Source organism: Toxotes jaculatrix, chromosome 15 (assembly GCF_017976425.1).
Source record: "Toxotes jaculatrix isolate fToxJac2 chromosome 15, fToxJac2.pri, whole genome shotgun sequence".
Classification (NCBI taxonomy): Eukaryota; Metazoa; Chordata; class Actinopteri; family Toxotidae; genus Toxotes; species Toxotes jaculatrix.
The window spans coordinates 23,179,664-23,206,456 of NC_054408.1; the positions used below are offsets into that span (position 1 = coordinate 23,179,664).

At 42.4% G+C, this 26,793-nt stretch overlaps 1 protein-coding gene and 1 non-coding gene across 12 annotated transcripts in view; one reads left to right on the top strand and one right to left on the bottom strand.

The window, feature by feature from the left end:
• The window catches only part of clasp1a (cytoplasmic linker associated protein 1a), an 80,831-nt gene that overhangs the window by 10,406 nt on the left and 43,632 nt on the right, over nucleotides 1–26,793 (top strand). For all 11 annotated transcript variants that reach the window (XM_041056690.1, XM_041056693.1, XM_041056691.1 and 8 more), the window contains exons 3-8: nucleotides 14,231–14,309; nucleotides 15,285–15,388; nucleotides 16,197–16,288; nucleotides 18,593–18,668; nucleotides 19,206–19,303; nucleotides 20,446–20,516. In XM_041056690.1, coding sequence (XP_040912624.1) covers nucleotides 14,231–14,309; nucleotides 15,285–15,388; nucleotides 16,197–16,288; nucleotides 18,593–18,668; nucleotides 19,206–19,303; nucleotides 20,446–20,516 — 520 coding nt within the window. The remainder of the gene's footprint in view (nucleotides 1–14,230; nucleotides 14,310–15,284; nucleotides 15,389–16,196; nucleotides 16,289–18,592; nucleotides 18,669–19,205; nucleotides 19,304–20,445; nucleotides 20,517–26,793) is intronic.
• On the bottom strand, nucleotides 13,696–13,822 carry LOC121194976. Its single transcript, XR_005895425.1, has one exon. It is a non-coding gene; the product is annotated as a U4atac minor spliceosomal RNA (small nuclear RNA).

Genomic DNA, 26,793 nt, shown 5'->3' on the forward strand with positions numbered 1-26,793 from the left:
GTTTACCACCTGACTCATGTTTCTGGATTGCTGGAGAAAACAGGACTCCTGGGGAAAAGCAACACAGCCACTGGGAGAACATGCAAACTCCAGACAGGAAGACATTTCACTCAGTCCTATCAACTCATGTTTACAAAGTAAGAGGGGGGTAAATGCTGCAGTGTCTGATTTTACAGAATCAAAACTAATTCTGGTTGCAGTCTCCTTTAAAACTCATGATCTGATAGCTGGTTAGCTGCGTGATGTGTATTGAACCTCCCTGCCTGTGGTGAGTGCTGTGCAGGGCTGCAGGAGCAGAGGTGCAAAGTACAGAGCTGGACGTGTTTGTGTGTGTGTGTGTGTACGTCCAACGACAGTGGAGCCAGCTTGGCAACAGGGCTGCGCCATGATGTAACTGACGCAGCAACGGATAGAGAGGGAGCATCAGAGAAGAGGAGGAGGAGGAGGAGGAGTAGTGCAGACTGTGTAGTGATGGAGCCAGTGTTTTAAAGTGCCCAGCACTTGGATCCATACCATCAGGCCCTTTCCTCTATTTGCTGTCCTGCTTCACTCCTTTTTATCTTTCTGTCTATGCTCCTTTTTCTTCTTCTTTTGTTTTTTATAAGTTCGGCTATTCTTACTCACTTATTTCTTCCCACACATACTGTTCTGTGCTTTCTCCTTCACATCCTGTCCTATTTTAAACGTCCACCTCCTCTGTTACCTTTGTTACCTCTCTCACTGAGTGCAGTCTCTACTGTAGACGAAGCCTTTGTGTTGTCACCACCACTGCCACCATCATTGTCACCAACAGCAGCAGCAGTAGTAAATCCCCACGTCCTGATGATCTCCTTCCCATCACTGCCAGTGAAATTCTGTCCAGTGGTGGGACGCTGCGACACTGACCCCAGTCATAATCTGCTGTTTTATTTAATCTGCTCAACTCAAGGCTTTTTTCCTGTTTTTTTTTTTTTTCCTCAGTTAAGCTAGAATTTCCCTGCACGTCTCAGTGGCACATTTTTTTATCAGGTCTCTGCTTGTCATATGCTGCGTGTCATCTGTTTTGTTTTGTTTTTTTTCTTTCCAGCAAATGTTTTATACACTAATGTATTTTTTAATTTAGTCAACAAATCAATCAATCCCTAAATCCTCTCAATGTAAAATGAATTTAAAGCTCTATTTGGCAGCAGTCGGTTGGCAGTTCATGAGCACAACTGTCTGGCAGATTAAGAGAGGACATAGACCACTGACTCTGCTCAGGTTGGTCAGTCTGCTTCTGCCAGTTGACTCGCTCATTACAGCACAATGAGAGCTGAACGAGGGGCCAGGAATCCTGACATGACTGATGACTCTGTTTGCAGACTGATAGATGGCTACAGTAGTTGACAGTGTGTCCTTGTGGTTATGCATCAACGTGCTCCTTGGTATTGTACATAGGCAGCATTTACAGATGTAGTTAGTGTGTATATATTGGACTCTTAACACTTGATGGCTCAACCTAAATCAGAAGAAGTTTCCAGTGTCCAGTTGGTAACACACACCTACTGATCTTTACTGTTTTTTTAGTCCTTTAATCTGAAGATACAGATCTTTCTAAACTCACTGAATCAAAGATCTTATAATAACATTTAAAGCAAAACAACTAGGGCTTTGATAGAGTCGCATGAAATCAGACTTAATTGCAAACTTAAGAATAAGAGTTAATTATAAACCGGGTCAGTTTTGTACAGCTGGTCCTGCTGACAAATCTCAGGATAATAATAAAATATTCAACACACTCTAAAGACTTTATTTGTGTTGTTAGATCAGTTGGAATTAAAGCAAGAAAATCTCCATGAAGGGGGAAAATGAGAATGACTGTAGGAAAGTACAAAAAATGGCCCAGAGCTTAGTTTGCTTGTGCTGGCCTGTGTGAGCCAAAAAAGCAAGGCATTATGGGTACAAGAAGATGGATGTGGACATCTGATAGCCAGGACTTTCCAGCCTAGAAAAATATAATGAAGTGAGGGAAAACCACAGTCTAGACCGATGCTCATATCCATATGAATTGGTACCTAATGGCAGAGATGGTAGAGACTGTCTCCCCAGTGGATGAACTATCTAATGTGATAGGTTACAATACGTAGTGTGATGAAAGGGCTAATTGAGTGTGAAAGATTTTGTTTGTAAGCAAGTAGAGCAAGGATCATTTTCTCACTGTGTCTTATACGGAGGTCCATCAGGTGAAGTACCACGCAAAGCCGCGATCACACCTGAAGCTATGCTGTACTCACATAGGTCACTCACGTACGCATGTTATCCTCGTGGCCCTGCTGTAGTCGGACCACCTCCCTCTCCCTGCAGCAGGAAGTCACAGCACATTATAGCTGTGAGAGCAGAGGCCCTTTCGAACTTGTCACAGCTGTGTCTTTTTGTGCGTTTGAAAGAACCTGCAGGGACCGATCAGCTGAGCATCAGTGTGAGTTTGTGTTTTGTTCTCCTCAGAACACTGGACCTGATTGTGTGTGTGTCTGTGTGTGTGTGTACATCTCCGCTGAACTCCATTTTGTGAACATCAGAGTGTTTATAGCATACCGCTCTCTGCGTGAAGGCATTTTGTCTGCAGGATAAACCTTTTTTTGTCGTTCCTGTGACTGTATGTTCTTGGATGCACGTTTCCAGGCGGACCCCGGAGAAAACCCTGATCCTCTGAACGCCGTAAACACACATTCTCCCTCTCTCCACCTCTTGATTTTTTACCATCTTTGAACTCTCCTACCCCTCAGCTCTTTCGCTGCTTGAGTGCCGCGTCGTTCTGTCTACACTCTGAATCCCCCTCATGTGAAGTGAGTTGCACAACTCACAGACAGCACGCAGCTCATATTTTGGTCAGTTATGCTCTTAAAACTCTGTTGGCTTAGAAAACAGGCATACGAGAGAGTCCGCTTTTCTGCGTGGAAATCCACCCTGCACTAAATTAAACTCTGTGGCTAAACTGTGGTCAAGCATAGGTTCAAACTGGATTGACACCCACCGTCCACTGTGGTGAAATTATTCAATGGGAAACGGTCTGTATCCTGCTAGCCTTAGTTATCTCTTTATCCCAGTCCCTCAGAGGGCCTCCCTCTGACATGCCGCTTGATGTTGTTGTTTCAGCAACCTGTCAGTGAGCTGAGACTTGATGATGTTGTCACTGCAGCTTCCTTTCCTCCAGCGTTGGACCGTGTAACACAGTAACTCGGTTGTGTTGCAACCAGGCACATGACAGCATTGTCCTTTATGTCAGCCTCTCCTTAAGCAACTGGATTATGTCATCGAGTCGAGCAGCACCCAGTCAGCCCCGCCCCAGCAGCAGAGACACTGGTTTGTCCCCCTCCCTGAGCAATGAGGTTGACAGTCAACTCATCAATACAACACTGACTAGTCCGCCGCTTATTACCTGTTAGACCGGACTGTAATTCTTGGATGTACCTACCTTTCTGCAGATTCTAACACTATAAACAGATCCTGAACAGGGCACAACACTGCTAACGGATGCATGTTATCAACAGCAGCAAGCTGACACCTTGAAGGTGATATTTAGTAAAGCCGAAAACAGGTCTTTCCTGATGAGGGCAGTTCATGCAGTGGACCGGCCCTTAGTCTGGACTGCCATGTAAAAGGTAGTCACTCTGTTATGAGGCAATATGATGGAAAACACATTAGCTGAAATGAAATGAAACCCATATAAACAAAAACCGAGCTCAGAGACAGCTGTTGTTTGATTTGCTTCCTGTTTCACAAAAACATTACAGAGCCATGTTGTGTAGGACAAAGTATCCAGTCTTCTCTCCCACCAGAGGATAGACTGACATGCTATAGATGCTGGTCTGGGCCTGCTGGTTCAGGTATCAGTGAAGCCAGGCCAGGCAACCTCTGCACAGCGGTTTATGATACTTCGATACATGGTTTTACAACTATCACAGCAGCAACCATTTTATATTTGTTGATTATCACAAGATGTAACTGTTAAAGTTACAAAGTAATCCTCTAGGAATATGTATGTAATTAACCAAAAATTGAGCCATGTTGAACACTACTGTTGTCGGTCTAATATGGTCCTAGTGTTTTCCCCTGGGCCTGAGTGTCTCAGGCAGCTGGAAAGATCCAGATGTGTTTAGACTTTATATTAAACAATGTCTTTTGTCCTAGCAGTGCATGAAGAGTCACAGATTTGTACATCAGTGTTGCTGAGTGTCACCGGCCTGCTGTTCACGTGCTCCAGCTCCTCTTGGGAACTACATAGGTGCATATGACCCTCAGAGGAATGTGTGAAACACCCCTGTGATACTTGGTATAATCCTGGGATTACGCCTTCGAAATTGTAAGGAGTTTTTCCTCCCAGTCCGTTTTCCTTTGATCATCTCCTCTCTCTCATGTCATATTCCATGTCAGCCCAGTGGAGCACTAACACCCGTATCCTGTTATCAGTTCAGGCCATTTGTTCTGCTGAATCAGCAGAGCCCAGGAAGGAAGCTACGGAGCGGAGTGCACGGCTAATGTGCTCTGTCATGGTCCAGAGTGAGCGCTGTGAAAGTGTGCTGTGTCATGGACAACAGAGTGTAGTGTACAGTACAGAAATGTCCTGGCTGCCCTCACATTAACGGGAATGTGCTGTGAGGCACCGGGGAGGTCAGTGAACACAGCATACCATAGAAATAACCTGTTACACATTAACTAGCAGTTTGCTAGCATGGTAGCTAGCCGTTCACAGAGATCGCTCTGTTCAAAACTGCAAAATTCATGCTCAAATGAAAACTGTGTGGAGAGTAAACCTATACTATTATGTCAGTAGTTAGTGTAGTATACTGTAGTACTGCACTAACTCTGTCAGCTAAATGAAGCCAGTGCAGTCATTTCAGTCTCCAGGTTGCTTCCATCACCAGTAAACCACATCGATCTATTGATTTGATTCAGATCATCTCATTAGTATTTAACAGTCTGGACCCCACAGATTGAACACAATGATTTTTTGATGAGTGGATAATAAGAGAGAAATCCTGTTAACGTGTATACTTAAATAAAAGATCCTCCATGATACCTCACACAAGGCAAATTGGTAGGAAAGGATTTTGGGGAAAAAGTGAGAGACAGCTGTGGCCTCTTTCTGTTTGAGATGCTCATGTTTAAGACGTCTAGTTTGACTTCCTGCTCCCTTCTTATGTTTCTTATTCCTAAACAATGCAAAGTGGAAACACTGCAGGGGTGCAATAACACATTTTTTTTTTATTGCTGAATGCTGCCTTGATTGTGTCATTTTTTCTGACTTAAAGGCTGACTTAGTAAGTCCTATGTTTGAAAACGTGAGCCTTAGTGACCTGTTGAGTGGCATCATACTGTGGTTATGTGCTTATCTCCCTTATGAATATTTGTAAAAGTCTTCTTGTAGCTGTGGCCGTCCATAAAAATGTAGCTTCACTTTAGCACATTAAAAGGTAATCGCACTGACAACCGGTGCTCATCACAGTCTGTCAGTCATCCTCCCACACTGTCCCCGAACCAACCTTCTCATAAGTAATCCTAGTCTGAAACAATGGAAACACAACAGATGGTTTAAACTTAAAAGAGATGTGAAGTCAAGTTGATTTTATTTATGTAGCACCGAATCATAACAGAAATGATCTCAAGGTACTTTTCATATAGACCGCACTAGACTGCACTTTTTGTAATATTATTTACAGAGACCAGATGTCAGAGACAACATTTCCCCAAAGAGCAAGCACTTAGTGACAGTTTCCACCCTTTTAACAGGCAGAAACCTAGAACACAACCTGGCTCATGGTGGGCGGCCGTCTGCCTCGACAGGGTGGGCTGAGAGAGGAAGAGAGAGGCTTTGTTAAATGTTTGAGGCAAACGTGTGAACAGTGATTTGATTCTCCTAAGGTGATTTAACCATCTCAAATCATTTTCTATACAATGTACAATGGGTGGTATGATTTCTGAAATGCAGCAAAGAATATCCTCTTCACAGGCAGAGCGTTTCCTCCAAGCAAAGCCTCAGGCTGTCGCCTGCAAACCGGCTACATGACTCCGGCAAGTTGCCACACCAGTGCCACAGCACTTCCTTACAATAAGGACCGTCTTTGTTCATGATTAGTTTGGACTCGGTTTTCATAATTAAGGCACTCGCTCTAGTTCCCTGTCAGCTCTGAGTATAATGCAGGGTGACCTGTATGGTAATGAAGTGATAAGGAGAAGCTGCAGTGTTCAGAAAGGCCACTGGACTCTCTTCAAACAAGGAGTGTGGTATTCAGAGCAGCTATTAAGGAAATGGCCCTGAATTATACAGTGATGCTGAGCTGGATGGAAGTTTCATCTGCTCTGTAATCTGATATTTCTGGCTGGGCAATACCACAATATGGGAAAGATATGTCAAATTAGACATAAAGCATAATAATTAACCTTTACCGGTCCCAGACAAACCACCACCCTCCACTCCTGTGTTGTTGCCCATGACTAGTCCCACCATGACATCCTGAGTCAGCCGTCTCTCTGCCTTCATGTCCGGTTGTTTTTAGTTGTCACGTTAGTTTGCTGCCACTTTCATTTTGACCGTTGTCTCCCGAGAGTGATGTCCTCCTCTATCCTGTCTAGCAGGTGTCATGGCAGTGTGTGCATGACACCCTCAGACTCCATCTTTGTGTGCTAGAGTCCAAAAAATAAATGCACCAAACATCAACCACAGCTCAGTTCAGGTGTCTGGAACCTGCTTGCAAAGTGTTTATTTTAGGATCCCTGAATGTCAAACGTCCTTATAGTACTGCTGCGCTGTTTGAATATTATGTAAATATGAAATAAGTGGATTCAGATAAAGCTTTTAATGTTTGTGTGTGTGTGTGTGTGTGTGTGTGTGTGCACAAGTGTTCGTTTGCGAGTGTGAGAGAAAGCGGTGAACAGCGGTCACAGTGTCCTCGGTGGCCCAGACTCCCTCTGCTCTCCCTACTCAACCCCTGTTAGTCTGTGTGTCTGTGTGCACGTGTGTGTGCGTGCTCGCTGTTTAAAACACACCAAAGGCTACAGCAGCAGTTTATCAACAAACTTTTGCAGTGTGTCTTCTCTTGAGCGTGGTCAGTCACTGCCTGGTTTTGCTGCTGCTGTTTTTAGTCGTCCGCCCGTGGCAAATGGGACTCATGAGCACCTCAGCCCACGTCACGGCCTGTCCCGTGGTAGGCCCCATCTCTACCTCTAGGACACAGCTGGAGTCTTGGGTTAAAGAACGTGTGCCTGAGTTCTGTTTTCTTGTGTACATTGTCCAGTGGATTTCAGGCTCTTCTTCATTTCTACCATCCAAAAAGAAAACATTTTTTAGAATAGGACCTCTGGCTGGAATCTGGTGGCTTCGGGTCAGGCTACAGCTACTGCGTCTGAGACTCTGTCTCTCTGTATTTATCTGTCAGTTTCTCACCAAAGACTCTGGTCTTGCAGGGGGAAAAAAAAAAGTGTTACTACTCAGAGGTTGCCAATGTAACACTAACTGCCAGCCAGATCTGGGGATATTTTTGGCAGTTCTGGTCTAGTCTGTCTACTTGTCTTCCAGCCCCTTTGGGAAGAATCTGAGCTTGTCTCCTTTGTTATTCCCAAAATCTTGCAAACTTGTAAATAAACACACAGAATTAAGTTGAAAAGTTTTATCCTAAATGATGTTATTATGTATTGGATGGATATCACCTCACCTCCCACCAGCTTCTTTCTTTCTTTTGCTGTCTTTTAAGCCTGCAACTTTTCCTCTGCTCAGAAACAACTATGTGCTGTAGCTGCAATATTTGTTTCCTACTGTTATCAGATGAAGGTAATGATAGAGCTGTGATTTCACTGTGTGTGTGTGTGTGTCACACTGTGTGTACATGTATGGGTATGTGGATTCCTCTCTTTAAACTGTTATCCAGTCTGGGTGACATTCCCCGCAGCTGTGTTGTGTTCAGCCACCAGGAGAGACTGTATTGATGGTTATGTATGAGTTCTGGGTTTGGGGTCTGTTGTGTGTATTATTTACCTGTAGAGCTTAAATGTGTAGCACAATGAGTATATTTAGAGTTTGTGAAGTGTCATAGTTAAAACAAAAACGTTCACCTTCCTACAGCCACCTTGCCTTTCAGTGGTGTGTTTGCTAACACACCATACAAGCTCAGGAAATCTTCAACAGCCCACAGATGCTGTGTGACTGTATGTGTGTTTAGATAATGGTTGATATTTATGGATGACAAATGAATATGTCAGTGTAGACACATGGAGTACAGATGCTAATGGTTTGTGTATGAAAATAAATCATATGCTGTGGCCTTCACAGTCACCAGGTCTCAACCCGGCTGACCCTTCATGAAGCCCCATGCTTTTAGATGCTGTAGCCACACCTGTCAAGAACTGGCACATAATTCAGATGCATATATACCCAAATACCAGCAGATGAGACCTCTGATTTGTTGTTGTTGTCATTTTTGAAGCAATTGGTCCTTTATTTAAAAAGTAGACCCAAGCAGTTTTTCAATTTTATTCTGCTCATCACTTGCACTTTTATCAGCTGCATCAACCACATAACTTGATCTGCTTAAGTTGGTTGAAAGGTCTGACTTCTTGAACTCAGTCGAGGTTCCTAATATTCATTTGTTTGCTGAATTTGGGATATAACACTAACTCAGTGCTATGTAATGATGATGAAAGACTGAAGCTAATAGGCCGCAGGCAAAAAGTCAGCACCGTTGAAAATTGATAATTGATGCATGGCATGAGTACAAAGGAGCAGCATTATTTTTGTGTTGCACGCCAGGGCTAGTAAAAGTTATCCCTGCTAATTTACCATAACGTGGTATGACAGCATGATAAAGAAGAATGTACTACGCCTGTTCAGATGCTTAACATAGAAAAAGACACTTGGATAAGCAGCACAAAAGTTAGTTAAATACTTCATCGTGAGTGTTTTCAAACAGTATGTTTAACAAAGGCTTTGAGGACAAACCCATGAGTTTGGTAAAAATCATCTTGGGTAAACTTTGCCAAATCCAGTAATGAGCAGGACAGAGCCACAGACATTACCCTAAAATCTGATGTGGTTATTATCACCCTCCAAAGTCTTTGTATACGTTCATGCTAATAAAGCTTGAAAATTGTTAAATAGAATTTATTTGAACTTAAATGAGAGTAGGAGAGAGAGAGAGAGACAGACAGACAGACATGCATTAGTATCAGTAGCAGTATGTCTGGAGGAGGATGATCTTGTTTCAGTGTTTTCACTGCAGCCAGTCAGGCATGAAGCGTCGTCTCTGGAGGAAGTGAACTGTAAAAGACTGATGTGTTTGTTTGTGTGTGTGCATTTTGTGTATTTGTGTGCATCTGGAACTGTTTGTGCTATATTTATCTGTGTGTCTGTACGCGTCCTGGTGTAACCTGTGTTAACGCTGTCGAATCTTTTCCATAAGGAGTGTTTACTGCACGTTCCATCATCCAGTGGCCACCGAGCTCGGGGTCCTGAGCTCTGCTGAGTGGAGCTGAGTCACTGTGCGGTGACTTCTGGCTAATCACACCTCAGGAATATGATAACACCGCTGCTGCTGTCTCCAAATGCTGGCATAACATCAGAATTACTCATCCTGTTACTGTTAGAGGATGCAGTGCGTGTTAGAAATTGTTTGGATGTGCCCAGCCCAGTCTGTAAAAGGCTGTGGTTAAACTGGGTTAGCTTCCACCGTGTGTCTGTGGAAGAGCACAGTAATAGCATTGCTGGAGCTTTCACTAGATTGTTTGATTTGATATCATTACACCGTTTTCATTAGTTAACAGCGAAAATGATGATAAGTTCATTTGAGAACTCTTCCCTCTTGCAACAGTTTGTGTATTGTCAGCCTGTCCTGAAGCAAGAGTGCTGTAATGGACCTTTTCACAGCAGACATTTTGAGTTGTCTTAGCAGGAGAAGCGCAGGTAAAATAAATGTCATTAACAATGATTCAGTTCTCATAAGTGAGCCAGTAAATCATGACAGTGAATGTGCATCCACGATACAAAAGCCCTTGAGCCAGCTCTTATTAATTCCACCTGTGCTTATTCCTGCTGTGACATACCGAAATGTCAACTGTGAAAAAGGTCAGTTCACTCCAAATAGTCACGCAGCTGTTCGATGACAAGCGGTAGATGGTGGTGGGTAACTGCAGGGGTTGCACGCTAGAAGAGTGCATGAGAAGTTTTTATACTTTTCAAGTAATGTTTTTTTTTTTTCAAATTGTCAATTGATGAACAATAATTAAATTTGTTGTTGTCCTTTGTTCTCATTTGAGATCAAATGAGAACCTAAAAATGAGAAATTTACAGTATACGTGATATTTTTGTGTTTCCTGACCCTTGACCCCTGTTAGTGCTATAACCGGTCTGCATGCGGAAGCATCATTTGCATGCAGGCAATCAGATTTTTTCATTTTAAACTATATTTGCATAAAACATCAACAGTTGCTGTTATATCCTTTCCATGAGAGTTACAAGTACAAACAGTGACCTGCGACACAGACACATATTAGCTTTCTAGCTAATTCCTCTTATCTGCAAACATAGGCATGTCTTTGGGTGTCAGCATCTGTCAGTTTTAGATGCTGAATTATTTGGTCCTGTTTCTGCAGAACAGCTACACACAGGGAGCAGGAGTGAGTTATTGTGCGCTTGTGAATTACAGTTACAGCTACAGTGTAATTTCAGTTGGACTTCGGAAAATCGACCTGGTCGAGACAGAGCCCTAGGTTTTATGGAAACGTCTGAGGCATCAGAATCCGGTTAGTATGATGCAGCAGGAGGATGGAGAGCCAGGTATGCTGCATAATTACAAAGCACTTTGCAATAAACTGCAGCTTTGGTGTTTGTGTGTCATGGACTCGTGGAGGAGAGAAAGAGAGCTGCCTCGCACAGTTTGAATTCTTCTGCATACTTTTGAATTTGCTTTTAAATACAAGAACAGTTCTGGATGTCTTTTTGCTAGCTTAGTATGAGACAGAGGCAGCAGTGTGTGTGTGTGTGTGTGTGTGTGTGTGTGTGTGTCTGTGTCTGTGTGTAGCTCCACTCCCTGTGGAAAAGGACGACATACCCAGCTGTTCTCTTGACTTTAGAGGAAATCACTGTATTTTTCTGTATGCGTGCTTTCCTTTCTCTTTGTACTCTTCATGTGCGCGTTGGTCTGTGTATAACCCAGTGTGTGTGTGTGTGTGTGCACGCATGTGTCTGCTGTTTCCACTGGTAATGAGATGACAGGCTTGGTAGTGAGGGAAGAGACGAGAGAGAAATCCTTGATTTAATTTAAAGGCTCATTCACATCAGAGACAGATGGAGGCTGTGGTCTGCTGCGCGTTTTTTCCCCCAGCAGTTCTCAGGAAGAGGCACATGTGTTCAAGTGTAGGGGGTCTGATGTTAGCGGGTTAGTTTGAACAGAGGTTGGTCCCTGAGATCCAAGAATACTTTTCTGGAATAAACATTCACCTCTGCAAGTTCATCAAATCTCAAATCTGTTAAATCTGTCTTTCCTTCCACGTGATTTCTGTGGTTCCTGTGGTCAACACTGGAAAATGGGCGTCTTTTGTCTCCTGTAACAAAGTTAATACTTATCAGTTTTCATTTCACCGTCATATTTTCACGATTGATTGGTGCAGTCAGCCATGCAGCCACAAAAAGACAAGACGCAGCGGGATGTCAGTCATTTTCACTGGAAACCTGCAGGTTTTCCAGTGAAAATGGGAAACAGGGAGATAAGGAATGTTGAGATTAAACAAAAGTGCTTGTGCAGATTCTTCCACAAACACGAATACACACAGAATAACTGCCCGAGTGGGCTGTTTGAGCTGGACATGTAAATTCAGTGCTCGGTTCATACATACCCAAAAGCCACAGACCGGCTAAAAGGCAAGAGGCGACTTGTTCCCTTTTAGAAAATGTCTGAAGTTTCAAGGCTGAAAGATATGTCATTTTTATAGCGGGTTGGATCGTGATTAGTCTGGGTGTTGTGGTTTTCTGTCCTGCAAAAACATTTACCATTCAAACTATGTACCTAGCTGTCAGGGAAACACAGCTTTACCTCACCATGTTGACTTTGTCAGCTTTTACGTATTTGTCAAGCAAGCTTTTATTTGCTGACTTTTAACTGGTACTGTACAAAGCAAAGAGATCATATCCTCAAATATTTGCAGTTTGCCCTTGAGGTTGGACATAGATTTGAAGATTTTACTGATAATTTAGAGGTGAAGCCTAGATGGTGGTCCCAAAACTGAGGCTGAAGACTAAGGCTGTGCTCAGACCAACATTAGCCCCACAGGAATTAGTATTTCTACTGTGTTCCTTTGTCACAACAAAAGATGAAGTAGTTGCTGCCATGATAACTTTCCAGAGTTATAAAATACTGTCTGGGAGTATTATAAACAGGTGTACAGTGTTTTCACATCTGATAAGTAAATGCATTATCCACCAGTGCAGCTGCATGCTTTGGTTTTAATGCAGCGCTAGATGTGTTTTTCTTTTTATTTATTCATGCAGCCTTGAGTTTGCTGTCTCATATTCTTCATATACCACGTGTTAATAGCCTTTTTACTACAAACCTGGCCACAGAGCTCAAAGTGACTCTCCATCACATATTTCAAAGGGTAAAGGTGAATGTAGGGATATCCAGGTAAGGATTTTCCCTCCAGGTTGGATTGATGTTATTTAATTTCTAGTATCTGCTCATACAGAGTTGTGAACAAAAATATCCCAGACTAGAGGAGGAGTAGAAATGAGTGCTGAGCATGTTGGGGTAGGAGGATTTAGGAATTGGGATGGGATGATGTCTGTGAGATTTGCACTCCAGAGCCTTGAGGGGGGTCGTGTGTGTGTGTGTGTGTGTGTGTGTGTGCTTGCGTGTGTGTTTTTTGGGGGGTCCAAATGTGGACGACAGGAAAATAGAGTTGGCCATCTGTCTGCAAAGAGGAGGAGCCTGTCTGTCCTCATTTGTACAGAACTGGACTGGACTGTTTTTCCTTTGTCTGTCTTCTGCTGAACTCACACTCAGACACAGGGTGCAGTTGTTGCCATGGTCCCTTTGTGACTCAACTTCCCTGAGTTCAGAGAGGGAGCAACAAAAAGAGAGTGTTTACGTCCAGTTGTCACACTCAGAAAGGTTAGACAGACCTCCTGCATCGACTGTACCAGAGAAGAGCTGAACCTAGATCTGAGGTTAGGGTTTCAAACTGAGAGGTGGAGTTTCTGTGGAGGTTTTAACACCATTGTTAAAATACCACCGATCCCTCTCACAGCTCTCATCCACTCTTTGTTTGGGCCCTGTCATCAGTCTAATTACTGTAATTCCCTCCAGTTGAAGAACAAAGGGACTGATCTGAGGATTAGGCCTGTAGACACCAGGTCCTCTGCCAGGCCCTCGACGCTCGCTACCTGTTCCCCCAGTGGGAGAAGGCAAGAAAAATATGCAGTGGCGTAAAATCGAAATGAGCAGATGACAGTAGACTCCTGAGTAGAAAGGTCCAGCACAGAGAAGAATAAAGTTGCATGTGGCTGTTAATCCTATGTTAATCTGGCTGAAAATGAGCTTTTTGTGTCACCTGAGATTATAAATAGCATATTTATTATATATGTTTATGTAATGTATTGTGCTGCATCCCCATTGTTGGTAATCTAAGATGCCAGCAGAGGGCAGTGCAGTTATATTCACTTATTAACTGTTCATTTTCTTAAACATATTTAGAGTTTCCAAAAATTGCACCATGGTCTGGACAGGAGCCCAGGTGGTGCATGAGTGTTGTTATGGTGTTAGCAGGGCTACTCTCACTAGACGTTCATTGAGTAACTTTTGCTCTCCATGACAAGGAAAGATGGTTGGGGGAGCGGTCTGTGTATTTATATCAATGTGTGGACAGAGGGTGTACAGTCATGGTGCAACAGTGAAAATGTATTTTATTTGCTACTGAAGTTGCAAATAAAATGAGAAAGGTGATATATTTTATGTTGGGAAGGTAAAAGGAGGCCAATTTCATTCATAAGCACAACAAAAGCTTAAAAATATACAAATGTTCAGGTTACCCATAATCCTTTGCAACAGACTCTTTTGAAAACAGCCTTCAAACTGGGCTTTTCCAGGGTTGTAACAGTTGTTGATCCTTTGATTTGTGATTATGTATTTTATCTACTAAATTTTTAAGACTAATATAGTTAATTTTGAAGAAATGTTCATTTAAAACATTTAGATCTAATTTTATTTTATATATATTGTGTCTCCACTAGGTGGCTCTGCTCGGCTTGGACCTCTTATCTGCCTTAGTGACAAGGTTACAGGAGCGATTCAGGGCCCAGGTGGGAACAGGTAAGACTCCTCTCTTCTTTTTTTTTTGTGGTGTCTGTGTTGTTGTATCTGCCTTCACTGTACCTTATCATATTTGTCTAAATGGAGCCAAATGCTTCTTGCCTCAGCTTTCTCATCAAGAAGATTTGATGAGATTGATTCAGTGATTCTTCTTTCTCCAAATTTAAATGATTCTGTTGTCCTGGGTATGTTTAACGATGACTGTTCTCACCTCAGTTTTACCTTGTTGTTTGCTGGCCACCATCTGCTCTTTCTTCTGTACTTAGTTTAAATAAGAATAAATTACTTTACATTTCAGATTCTGTCTCCTCTCCCAATCATGTTTTTGTTTTTGTGGATGAATCTTGTATCTATCTATCTATCTATCTGTCTATCTGTCTATCTGTCTATCTGTCTGTCTATCTATCTGCACAATCTGCACAATATCACTAAAACATTAAATAATTAAAAACTGTGTCATCTTACAGTAGTTGTATTTTCAGGATATTTGACCGTATGTAATTAGGGTTATGGGTTAGATCGGATCAGAGAACAGGATCAGCAGACTGCATTCTTCTTGGGCTTTGGCTAAAAACAAATAAAGCTCTTTTTAATGGCTGGGATTAATAGTTTAGTTTACTGGCATTGTCTGGGTCCACTTGTCCCCTTAGTGGGAAAGTTTCACTGCAAATCAGTACAAAGTTGTTGTGAGTGATCACTTTTATCCTATGATGAAACACTTCTGTCCTGATGGGAGGGGTCTCTTCCAGGGTGAATGTAAATCATGTGCCCTCATGTGGCCTTCACAGTCACCAAATCTCACCTTGGACACCTATGGGAGATGTTAGACCAGCATTCTCCACCACCATCATCAGAGGAGCTGTCCTGGTGGCACATAGTTTCACAACACCTTACTAAGACCTTACTAATGTCAGTTTTCATTCAGTTTTCTTCGCCTGTCTGTATAAGTGTTTCTCTCTGTCCTCTTCCCCTCAGTTCTGCCCAGCCTTATTGATCGTCTGGGAGATGCCAAAGACCAAGTCCGAGACCAAGACCAAACACTGCTGCTCAAGATCATGGAACAAGCCGCCACCCCACAGGTACCAACGCATACTCAAACTCAAACACACACATATAGGCTTTTCTGAGAGAGGTCATGTTTTCCATGAGTTTAGGGTTTCAGCACACAGTCTGAATTAATTCTAATGATGATAAATGCAGATATGCTGCTTAGTCCTTTTATGTGTTGCTCTTCATCTGAGGAACCTTAATTGCACAGTTTTAGTCCAAGAGTCCTGTAGTTCAATTGTTGCCTTTTCTGTTTCTATATGGTAAAACTCACTGCTGAGCTGTTGTCACTAATTTGATTCTCAAATCTTTGACATCTTGATCCAACACAACCCACCTCTGTAAGCTGATAGCTCACTTTAATACATCCATGGCTTTAATACAGCTGGGTTTAACAATAGCTATAGAATTACCACCAATGATATCAGCAAATGGAGCTGATATCTTAGCCTTTCAGATAGCCAGTTCTTTTCCAAGTACCTTTTCTACAGTAATTTGTGCAAGGCATGATAAAAATGATATGGATTCAATCACTTGGCCATGCATCCGTGTATATATCAGCTGATAAGTTAGAAGCAAGAAGTTGTAGCACAGGAATACCAAACTAGGTTCGAAGTCATTTAGAAACAGGGTCAACATTACATAAGTCTGCCCACCAGAGAGCACTGACAAGATTAGTGTTACACTGTAAAATGTAAAGCTGTGTATGTATATTTAGGTCACAGTCCTTTAAAAAACACAAACCCAAGGGACACGTATCAGGATTGTCAAAATCAGTATCAGCTTTCAAACAAATGCAGTATTGGTCAGACTATAATTTTTTTTGACGTCTTGTTGCAGTATGTATGGGACAGGATGCTGGGAGGCTTTAAACATAAGAACAACAGGACCAGAGAAGGAGTGTGCCTTTGCCTCATTGCCACACTGAACACGTGAGTCATGTACCTCCCTTTCATTTCTGTTGTATTGGTTGTGTTGCTAAAGAGAGAAGAATACCCCTAATTTCTGTTTTCTCCTGTCTGTGATATGTAATTCTTGTAAAATGTAAAGGATTCATTATGGTTTATGAGAAAGTTTTCTAAATGTTTGACACACAGCATTCAGAATTACAATGGATAACCAAAAACCATCAGAAGTTTTTTTTTTAGAAACTTTATTTTTTCAAAACACATCTTGAAATATGTGATGAAACTTTACTTTGCTGCAACCAGTGGTCCATTATGAAGTCGGTCACTCTGCAAGTTTGCATGATTAAGTTAATTCTCAGTTCTCCTAAAGTTTTTGTACAAAGGCTACCAAAGCTGGGTCACAGAATTTTTAAAATCTGTAGATGAAATGTGTGGAAAAGGTTTGAGATCTGTTTGAAACACAGTGACAGTAAATGTTTTAGCATAATATGTAGTGTGCAAACAACATGTCCGAGTCAGTGTAAGCTGTCTAGACCAGGGGTCACCAACAGGATGCCCGCGGGCACCAGATCGTCGGCAGGGACCACGTGAGTAGCCCGCTGGCCTGTTCTAAAAATATCACTAGCCACCAATGAGTTCAGTCTAAAATTTTAATATAAGTATCTATAAAAATAAATATTTTAATTCATCAGGATACTTCCGAATTTTTTTTAAATGAGCATTTTTAAAAATAAAAATGTTCAATACACATGAACTCTGATCCCGTCTGGTTCAAAGGTCAGTGTTGTGCGCATGACAAACCTCCGCGTTTGTTGAGATAAGCTAGCGGGCGCTGCAAAGACTCGGAGCTGAATGCGGTTTCCACTCCCAAAAACATGGCAGAAGAAAGGAAGAAAACTTATTATTTTCACAGTGAATGGGAGGAAGAGTTTTTTTTACTACTGTGAGAGAAAATTGTGTGTGTCTCATTTGCGGGGCGACTGTGGCGACAGCAAAGCGGCACAATGTGGAGAGGCACTTCACTACGCGTCACAAAAGCTAGCATGCTAACTACCCACCGGGCAGCGCACTGCGGGCAGAAAAAGCAACAGTACAGCGCAACTGATGATCCTTACCCTGTTACTGTTTGATGAGAAGAGCTCCTAAAGACACCTACGAGGGGAGTTGACATCTATAAGGCGGTGAAGAGGTTTTTCGCGGAGGAAAAGGTACCATTGGAAAAGCTGGTATGGGCGACTACAGTATAGACGGGGCCTCCTGCTATGACCGGCCGACATACAGGTTTCATCGCGAACTGTAAAGGTGACACAGACTTCCTAACATTTCTTCATTACCACTGCATTTACGAGCAGGCAATATGTGCAAAAGTTACCGGCTTTGAGTACGTGATGACACCTGTTGTGAAAATCATAAACGGTTCTAAAGCGAAACAACACAGTATATGTGCTAATGCAGTCCAAAGGGGAAGACGCCTCGCTGCTGGAGGACACTTAGTGGATACTTGACCTTGCATTTTTAAGGGACCGCACTGGGAAACTAAACCATTTGAACTAATAGATGAATATCATTAATGATTAATATTAATATGCAATTAAAGGTCAATCGTACAGCTTTGTTATTTGTATCAAACTGGTAGCCCTTCGTATTCCTCAGTACCCTTGAAGTAGCTCTCAGTTTGAAAAAGGTTGGTGACCCCTGGTCTAGACCGATGGTCTTGATCCAGTGACTCATGCCCTGTGACAGAAAGGTCACTGGTTTGAATTCCTTTAGGAAAACTTGCTGGTCCTGTGTGCACCCTCATGTTTGTTGTGAACTGTGTTCACACACTTTGACTGCTTTGGTTGTAAAAGTTGAACATTGCATGTTGAAGACTCTGCTCGGACCACACTGACTCCCACTTGCAGCTATATTTTGCTTTAATCTTGCCAGCAGCTGTTTGAGAAGTTGCTGTTTTTAAAAGGCAGACGTCTCATTTTGAAACAGCCCTTTTCTTGTTATTACTAAAGAATTCAGACCCTTGATTCAGTACTTTGTAGAAGCCACTTTGAGGGCAATTATACCTTTGAGTCTTCTCGGGTAAGCACAAGCTTTGAACATCTGGATTTAGGCAGTTTATCCCATTCTTCCTGACACAGTTATTGACCTCACTGTGAACACTGAAAGTTTTAGATATTGCTTTATACCCTGTCCTGAGCCATGCCTCACCACAACTGGTCTGGAGTTTCTTTGACTTCATGGCTTGGTTTTTGAACACTTTCTGAAGCAGTTGTGTATCTCCTTGAATTGATGTATTCATTTGGTTGAGTTATTTTAATTTGTGTCTTCCAGATATGGAGCTCAAGGCCTGACCCTCAGTAAAATAGTTCCCCACATATGTAACCTGTTGGGGGACCCCACCAGTCAGGTATGCTTTGCCACTGTTGTGAAATGTATCTCATTCTTAGGTTTTAAGACCTCAAAGTAGTTTGTGAAAGATTGCTGCTGTGGGCTTTTGTGGTAAACAATAATATCAGATTAATGGAATACAATTTTGATAACTAAGACATTCATCATGTAAACATAGCTTTTACTTGACAGGTGGTTACAGCCTCTCAGTTGTGAGGGTTGTCATGTCACTGTGAATTATCAGCATCACTTCTCATATCAGGGAAGTGTCTCAGTGTATCTGATGAGGGGTAGATTTCCTGTCATGTTCAGACCTCAAAAGGGCATCAGGCCTCAACACTCCAGCCTTCCCCACTAGTGGAAAAATTAAGTAGTACACTACTGTTAGGACTGTATTACCAGTCTGAGCCAGCAGCCCTTCTAACAGCAGGATCAAATTCTAAAACGAATAAATCTTTTGCAAAGCAAAAAAAAAGATGCCTCCTAACAAAGTCAGAGTAAAGAAAACACAAGGTATGAAATTGTATCTGATTTTATGTGGTACTGTGGTCACCAGGTACGTGATGGAGCTATGAGCTGCTTGGTGGAGATCTACAGACATGTGGGTGAGAGGGTGAGGATGGATCTCAGCAAAAAAGGCCTGCCACAGTCACGGTATGACAACCTGTCGCTGATTGTCTCAGTGTATCTGCCTCCTCCTCCTCCTCCTTCCATCCTTTTCTGTTTTTCTTGTCTGGCATAATTTCTCACTGTTTCGTCCTCACACAGACACACACATCAGTATACACAGGACAGTGCTGCACAGGGTTGAGAGGAAAATCTCCTCCCATGTTCAGACACAAAGAGGCAGCAGGCCACATCATACCACACATAGTTCTCCCTCTAGTGGCTGTTTTAAGTAACACATCCGTAGAACACCAAAATGAAAGGATGAAAACAGAACCATAAACAAAAAAACACACACACACCACTGCAGTAAAATAAAATCCTGCTAAGAGGAGGTTTCCTCATTATGCAGGGCTGATGTTAGAGCTGCTCTTTCCCTTTGCTGACATCCGTATCGTGTTTTTAAATTAAAATTCATATAAACTGACATTGTCAGTATGATTCATTACATTTTGAAGAAACTGTGCCCACTGTAAAACTGTACTTTCATTTGTGTGATATGAAGTTGGTTGTCAGGCAAACCTGAGCTGAACTGAACTGCAGTAGAAGGAGGCCCGGGTGTGTACAGCTTCCTAAGGTTTCTCTCTCGGGCTTCATTTCCTTCTCATTCCTCCGTCTGCAGAAGTTACTTTATACTTTAATCAGCCCTCAGAGAAGCAATATGAAATACTGCTAGAATTTCATAGCTTAGATTTGCACTCACTGTATTTGTTTTTTTTTAATATCACATTTTACATACTGTACTTTTCTGTGACCTTTTTTCTCCTCTTTGTCCATTCTTTTTTTTTTTTTTTTTTTTTTTAAATATACTGGAATATGCTGTATGTCTTTGCATTTCACTATCACTCTCCCTTCCCCCTCTCTCTCTGGCGCTTATGCCAGTTAGTCATCTATGTGGCAGTTTTGGACGCTGTCTATTTTGGTCTTGGCCATCCCTGCTGCACAGAGCAGAGGGAGAGCCTCCCACCTTAGAAGTCATGGACAGTCCTTTTACTGTCCATCATTCTCTCTGCTTCAGTTTTCTGACACTTTGTTTTTACTCCCTCTTTCTTGTTTCTTTTATTTCACATCACTCATCACTTGTTTGTGGTTTAAAATGGTTTTTTGTCTTGCTCTGTCTGCTTTTATAGGTTGAATGTAATCTTCAATAAATTCGATGAAGTCCAAAGATCCGGGAACATGATCTCATCCTCTGGCTCAGGTGAGTACTCCCTCGCTGTTCTAGCTTTGCTTTTGACTTCAGTTATTGCCCTTGTGGTCTCCAGATGCCTCTTTGACCTTTTGACAAACATTTATGAACACAATACATTCACAGCGTAAAAACCAAACAATTGTTGGTTTTATTTAGAAATAGCTGCCAAAATGTGGAAAGTTTAGTTTTTTTAAAGTTCACTGCTGGGTCGTTATCCTCTCATTGCTCATGTCGTTGGTTTTGTTGTTTTCCTCTAACATGGAGCACAGTGGGAAATAAAGAGGAGGGTGATCAGATACACTATGAAAATCAGGACCTTTGTGGTCTCAGTATGAACTGGTATGAACTGAGGGGGGTTTTGTGGATCTGGAGCAGCTCAGTGGTTGTTAGTTTTGTGGTGCAGGGTGAAATTTAAGAATCGTCTGTGACAGCAGAATTTTTTTTTGATGATGAGTGAAGCAGAAGCCTTCTTCATTTTCATCAGATTATCACTGCCTTTCAGCGAGCTGTTTCCCCCCTGCCTCAGCATTCATCTTTCCATCACACTCTGTTGGGGTGTGTCAGCTCCTTTTAGACTATATTGTCCATGTTGAATGAATGAGTGAATTGCTCTGTGTGTGTGTGGAAGAGAAAGGAGAGGTTACAGGCTGGACAGAACCTAGAGTGGATGAGTTTTCTCTACAGGAAGTAGGCATCCATTGGAGCTCTCAGATGTCCATCTGTGGAGCCAAAAAGCAAAACAGGCATTCAGAGGCACCCCCCTGAAGTGTCTAAATCTATAAAAAATAAACCAAATAAAATAGAAAAGATAGTTCCAAAAAAAAAAAGGCAGATGTATCTTACTGTATTTGTGAATGTGTGAGTGAGTGCAGCCCCTGTGCAGGTGGAACTGCTCTAACACCCTTACTGCTGACACCGTCCCTGTTCATTTAACAGGGAGAACGGCTGAGCTGAGAATACAGATAGACGGGGCTCAGCGTTTCAAAGCCGTCTGCAGCATCCCCTCCTAGCTACCGCTCCAGAACTGAGCTCGTGTGGAGTTTAACAACCAAGACAACATAATAAATGATGCCATGAACACACAGCACTGAGGAACACTTTGTCGACGACATGGTAGTTGATAAACGAACATAGTTTCACTGTCTCTGTGTTTGTCGGGGATGAACTGTCATTCTGTTTCCAGCTATTTTTATGTGCAGTTGATTTTAGCAACATATTTAGATCTGACAGGATACTGAGCAGTAGACTTCCTCTTTATGGCAGCATTAAGGGGGCAAGCCACTGATTTTACGTGTGACACTGTGATGACACGTGTGAAAGTATTTTAGGTCCTACACTGTAGATGGCAAAGTAACTAACAAAAATCTAAAGCTGTTTGATGACTTGCTCGACTTTGCTCGACACCGACAACAAATCTGTGGACTCACCTGCTGTTAGTGAAACACTGGAGACATGAGAATAAAGATGGACCCTTTTTCCATGCAGTCCCTCCCCTCGTCTCTGCTTGTTTCGCTCTTGTCTTGTGCACAGTGGCAAAGCTGAGAGGAATGTACAAACATGACTCACTGTAGCAGTTATTAGAGAGTCGAGCATCACATTCGTCACGATCAGCTGCTCTGCTTGACTTGTCTCTCTTTCACGGCCGCGCTGAAATTGACTTTGTGACTGCAGATGATGGCTCTTTTTAATTTAAATCCATTTGCCTCAGAGCTGAGAGGAGCATGTGGTGTTAATGTGGACGGGGAGTGAGCTGCACTGTCTCTCACACACACACACAGGCCTTCAGCTTAGTTTGACAGTTGTGCTAACAGCTCTAAAATGATCTCAGTGTACAGAAGGGAGAGACATGCTGGCAAACAACGACAGAATTAACAGGAAAGATCATGAGTAAGTGCTGAAAGTTGCACTACATGGCCAAATGTATGTAGACATTCTCACCCACATACTGTTAGGGGAAAAACTGCTACGTTGAGCTACTTCTTTTGCAAGGGATTGCAATTGGGAAGGTTTTGACACAAAAGTCTCAAACTCTGTCTCGTCTCATCTTCATACTAGCGATATTTCTGCAGATCTACTTATGAGAGGGATGGAGGCAGAGGCGGTCGGCTCTGCTTTGGTGTTGTTCCACAGGCACGGAGGAAGAGAGAAGGGAGGGAGAAGGAGAGTGAGAGGTAGGGGAAGAGAGGAGGGGGGTTGTAGGGGGGAAGGAGGGAGGGATGCGGAGCAAAACAAGCAGCCATTTCTGTAGCACGACCAAGAGGTAAACAGTGGGCGAGAGATATAGGACAGAGACTGTGGAGAGAGAGAGAGAGAGACAGAGAGGGAGCACCGAGCTGTCGGCTGAGTAGAATCATTCCTCTCTGGCTTCAGTGCTGAGGGCAGCTTTGCACCATGACAGCTGGAGAAGGTAAGACTGGGAATAGAAGGGGTTTTCACTTTACTCAGGTCAGATCACACACATAGATTATCCATCTCCGGCGTTTGTTTGATAAGGAGAGAATAACTGTTTTAACTCTCTTATGTAACCTTATTATGCACCGCTACTTTTTTTTCTGCAGCAAACCTTATTTTGACTCCGTTCTGTGAAGTAATAAAGAAAGAAGCATCTTCTGCATTTTTTTCATTGATACCATAAGTTATTAAGACTGTGTTGGCTGTAAGTGAATTCCCTGACTGGTGTTTGATTTTGCTGTGTTGCAGCAGCAGTCCTTACAGCTCAGCAGAGAAACGTTACAGTCCATGCCTCTTGCTTATCTCTGCTGTGTCTCGCCTTCAGCCTCCTCTCAGCACCTTGAGTGACAGTTTGCCAAAAGCATCCCTACACTTGTTTCATCTCGGTTCAGAGCCAAGATGATGAGGGCTGAGAGAGTTAATGCATCATTTAAACCCCCCCCCCCCCCCCCCCCCCCTTGATTCGTGTGATCAGGTTAATTGTCAGGCAAAAAGTAAACAAAGAACTTAAAATGTAAAAAAAATTACTTTTCTTCAAAATGTGTCTGAGGAAGTAGGTATACATTATCTATTTTCTTATGTACTTTGTAAAACTTTCTGTGTTTCCAGGGATAATGAAGCCAAATTATTCTTATTAAAATACCTCTTATATGCTCTTTTATGCTTTCTGGTCTTGTTGAAATTGAACATCAGGAAGGCATTTTACAACATCTGTTGTCCGGAGTCAGTGAGTCTGATCTTTTTCTTCTTCCTGCTGAATCTCTTGTTTTCAGCTGCTGTTTTAAGATGACTCTCGCAGTGAATTGCTCTCATTATAAGCCTCTAACTGTAGTATAATGCAGTTCGGCTACAAACCTAAAATTAAAAGTGGTTTGTAGCTGATCTCAGTAACAAGTACGTCATTAAGCTGATTGGCTGATGCGGCACACTGATCAGAGGATTTATTAGATTACTTATTCATGCTGGTGTCAGAACTATAGGAGGGAATGAATCAGGTAAATAAATAAATAAAAGCTAATCAGGGAGAACACACATTCTACATTTCATAATGTTGATTAAAGAATTAAAGAATTGTCCCACCACAGATGCTTTTCTGTACACAGCACTGTTGGTTATGCAATCTGAAACAGACAAATGAATTTACATTCGAGGAGTAAGAAGCTGCATCGGTGCTGATTACAGTGCTTGGTCAGCATGTAGACTGCAGTACTGACACTTAGAAGGTTTGCTTTGTTTTTTATAAGTACAGCTGTGAAGGGTCTGTGGCTGTGTTGTCAGGTTACTCTGGCTGTCACAGTCTGGTTCTGTACAGGCCCATTTATAGCAGATCAACGCACAGTGCAAACTGAAGCTTCAAACAGAGGCATTATCTGTAACCACGGAGAAGACAGTCGGCCAGAGGCCACGTCCTGAAACAGGGAAAACAGTGAATACGTGGGTGGATTGTTGTAACTATGGTACACCAGCCAATGAGTTCTCAGTTTCTTCAACACAATTACAGAGCGCCTTTGTAATTGGCTGAATCCCTCAGGCTTTGTATGTGTTTGTGTGTGTCTGTGTGTGTGTCTGTGTGTTGCTGGAGCTGCCTTCAGTGTCCCCGATTCTGGTACTTTACTGTTACAACATTGTGGACACTGCAAGTCTGTCTTCCCCCCCCCAGAGTTCAGCTGTGACGAGCAGCAAACTGAGAGCACAGCACATCTGCACCGGTCACCTTCAGCCCCGTCATGTCAGTATCTGCAGTGGCACCACTCTGCAGCCACTTTAATTCATAAAATGCAAGTTAATACAAATGCTTTTTGATCAGTTTTCATTTTCACATTCACATGCACGCGTTGCACCATGTAGGAAATGGTTAAGACCAGTGGGTGAGCAGGAGAAAGGAATTCTTATTCTGAGGAAGCCCTTTGATCATCTCTCACACACACAGAGTGAATGCACAGCTTCGTAAAGAGATTACTGTGTATTCTTATGCATGTTTGGATTGTGTGTGGGTGTGTGCGTGTTTGTGCATGTGCCTATAGTTGGCTCCTTTCATGGGCTTTGGTAACAAATAACAAAAATACAGACTTAATCTAGTCTCGTCCTATAAGACCTTCAGCGTGTTAGGTGGAGACAGGCCTACAGAGAAAGATGTATACATACTAAATACATACTGAATGTATTCAGTATTAATCAGCTCAGTATCTGAACATGTTAAGTGTAATGTATCGCTGAAACTCTTTGGAAGATCAGGAAAGGCAGATGCCCACTGCTTTCAGGGGACTGTGGTTAGGGGGGGACATGCAAAAACTGTTCAGCTCAGATAGAGAGAGACAAGATGAGAGTATAAACTGTGGCCAGCCCTCTGAATGATGGGATTGTCTTCTTTACTCGTTCTGCCAAGTGAAATGGGCAAGAAGCCCTCTGTCCGTGTGACTCTGGGGGTTAAAGTGAGTCTTTGATGGGCATAATAAGAGACCGCCGTAGCAGTGGCTCCTCTGCCAGCACACAGGCCAGGGTTATCTACGCCAACTACACTGAATGTCTCTACAAGTTGGTACAAAAAAACAGCCTCAGTGTCCCCTCTTTGACGGGCTTTATTGACTGTGTAATGTTCCCACATCTGTCGTTGGTGAAGCCGAATGACACTGATGTTGATATTTGACTGTGCCACTCACTGGAGGATCACAGACTCTTAATGAAATGGAAATGACAAATGTTGCGTACCGAGGAGTAGACTGGCACAAGCTCAGGCTTTTTAGCCTAATCAGAAAACCTGATGATAATACTGCTTCCAAGCAGACTTGTTTGACAGAAGGTGCCTGAGATAGACTGACAGATTTTCATCAAATGGCTCTCATCAGAACTTGTGGTAGTGTGGTGAAAAATAAACACCACGTGAAATGTTTAGTGCAATGCTGCCATGTTTAGCACGGAACATATTTCATGTTATTGAGGCAAATGCTGCTGTTGCATCCATCATACGTCCTGATATTCTTTGGTATGAATTGGATGTTAAATAGAAGCATGTTATCTGCTGTTAAAAGACTAAATGCATGACTCTGCAAATCTGAGGGTTGGAACAAAGATTTCATGAAATGAATTTACCTAAATCCTACTGTTAAAAAAAAACAGTAGCACAGATCCAGCCTGGTTTCATTCATTCACTGATTTTGTAGGAATCAACACAGTCAAGAAGAAACTCACCAGCGGTAAGCGTGGTGGCCTCACAGGGCCACTGTGAATTCAACAAGTTTCTTCTCTGCTGCTGTTCTGTATCTCTTCAGTTGATTATAAAGTCTGAGTGGGACAGCCAGCTCATTGTCCTCTGTGCTGTCCCGACTACAATAACGCGTTTCTGCTCTGTCTGTGTGCTGTGATAACATCACTCCCACACTGAAGGGTGTTCAAACAACAAGTTGAGTTGCCTTCAAATCAACCCACAGCATAGCTGAACAAATGAGGTTTTTCATCTAGTCCTCAAACATTAACTAATTAGTTAATTCACACAGTTTTGATAATCAGTTCATCATTCAAGTCATTTATCAGAAAATGCTAAATATCCTCGGGTTTCAACTTCTCGTATATGAGAATTTTGTGCTTTTCTTTCTTTTTTTTAATCTCTGTTAGTTGAATATCTTTGAATTTTATACTGTTGGTCAGACAAAACAAGCAGTTTGAAGATGTTTGCTGAGGCTATAGGGGAAAAAAAACATTCCATGACACTTTATCGACTAAAGAACAAGTAGTTTAATTAAAAAAAAAAAAAAGTCTGTGCAGTAATCAGTGATGAAACAAATCATGTTGTTACCGTGGTATTGTCAGTGTTGCTGCTGAAACTAGGACACCATAT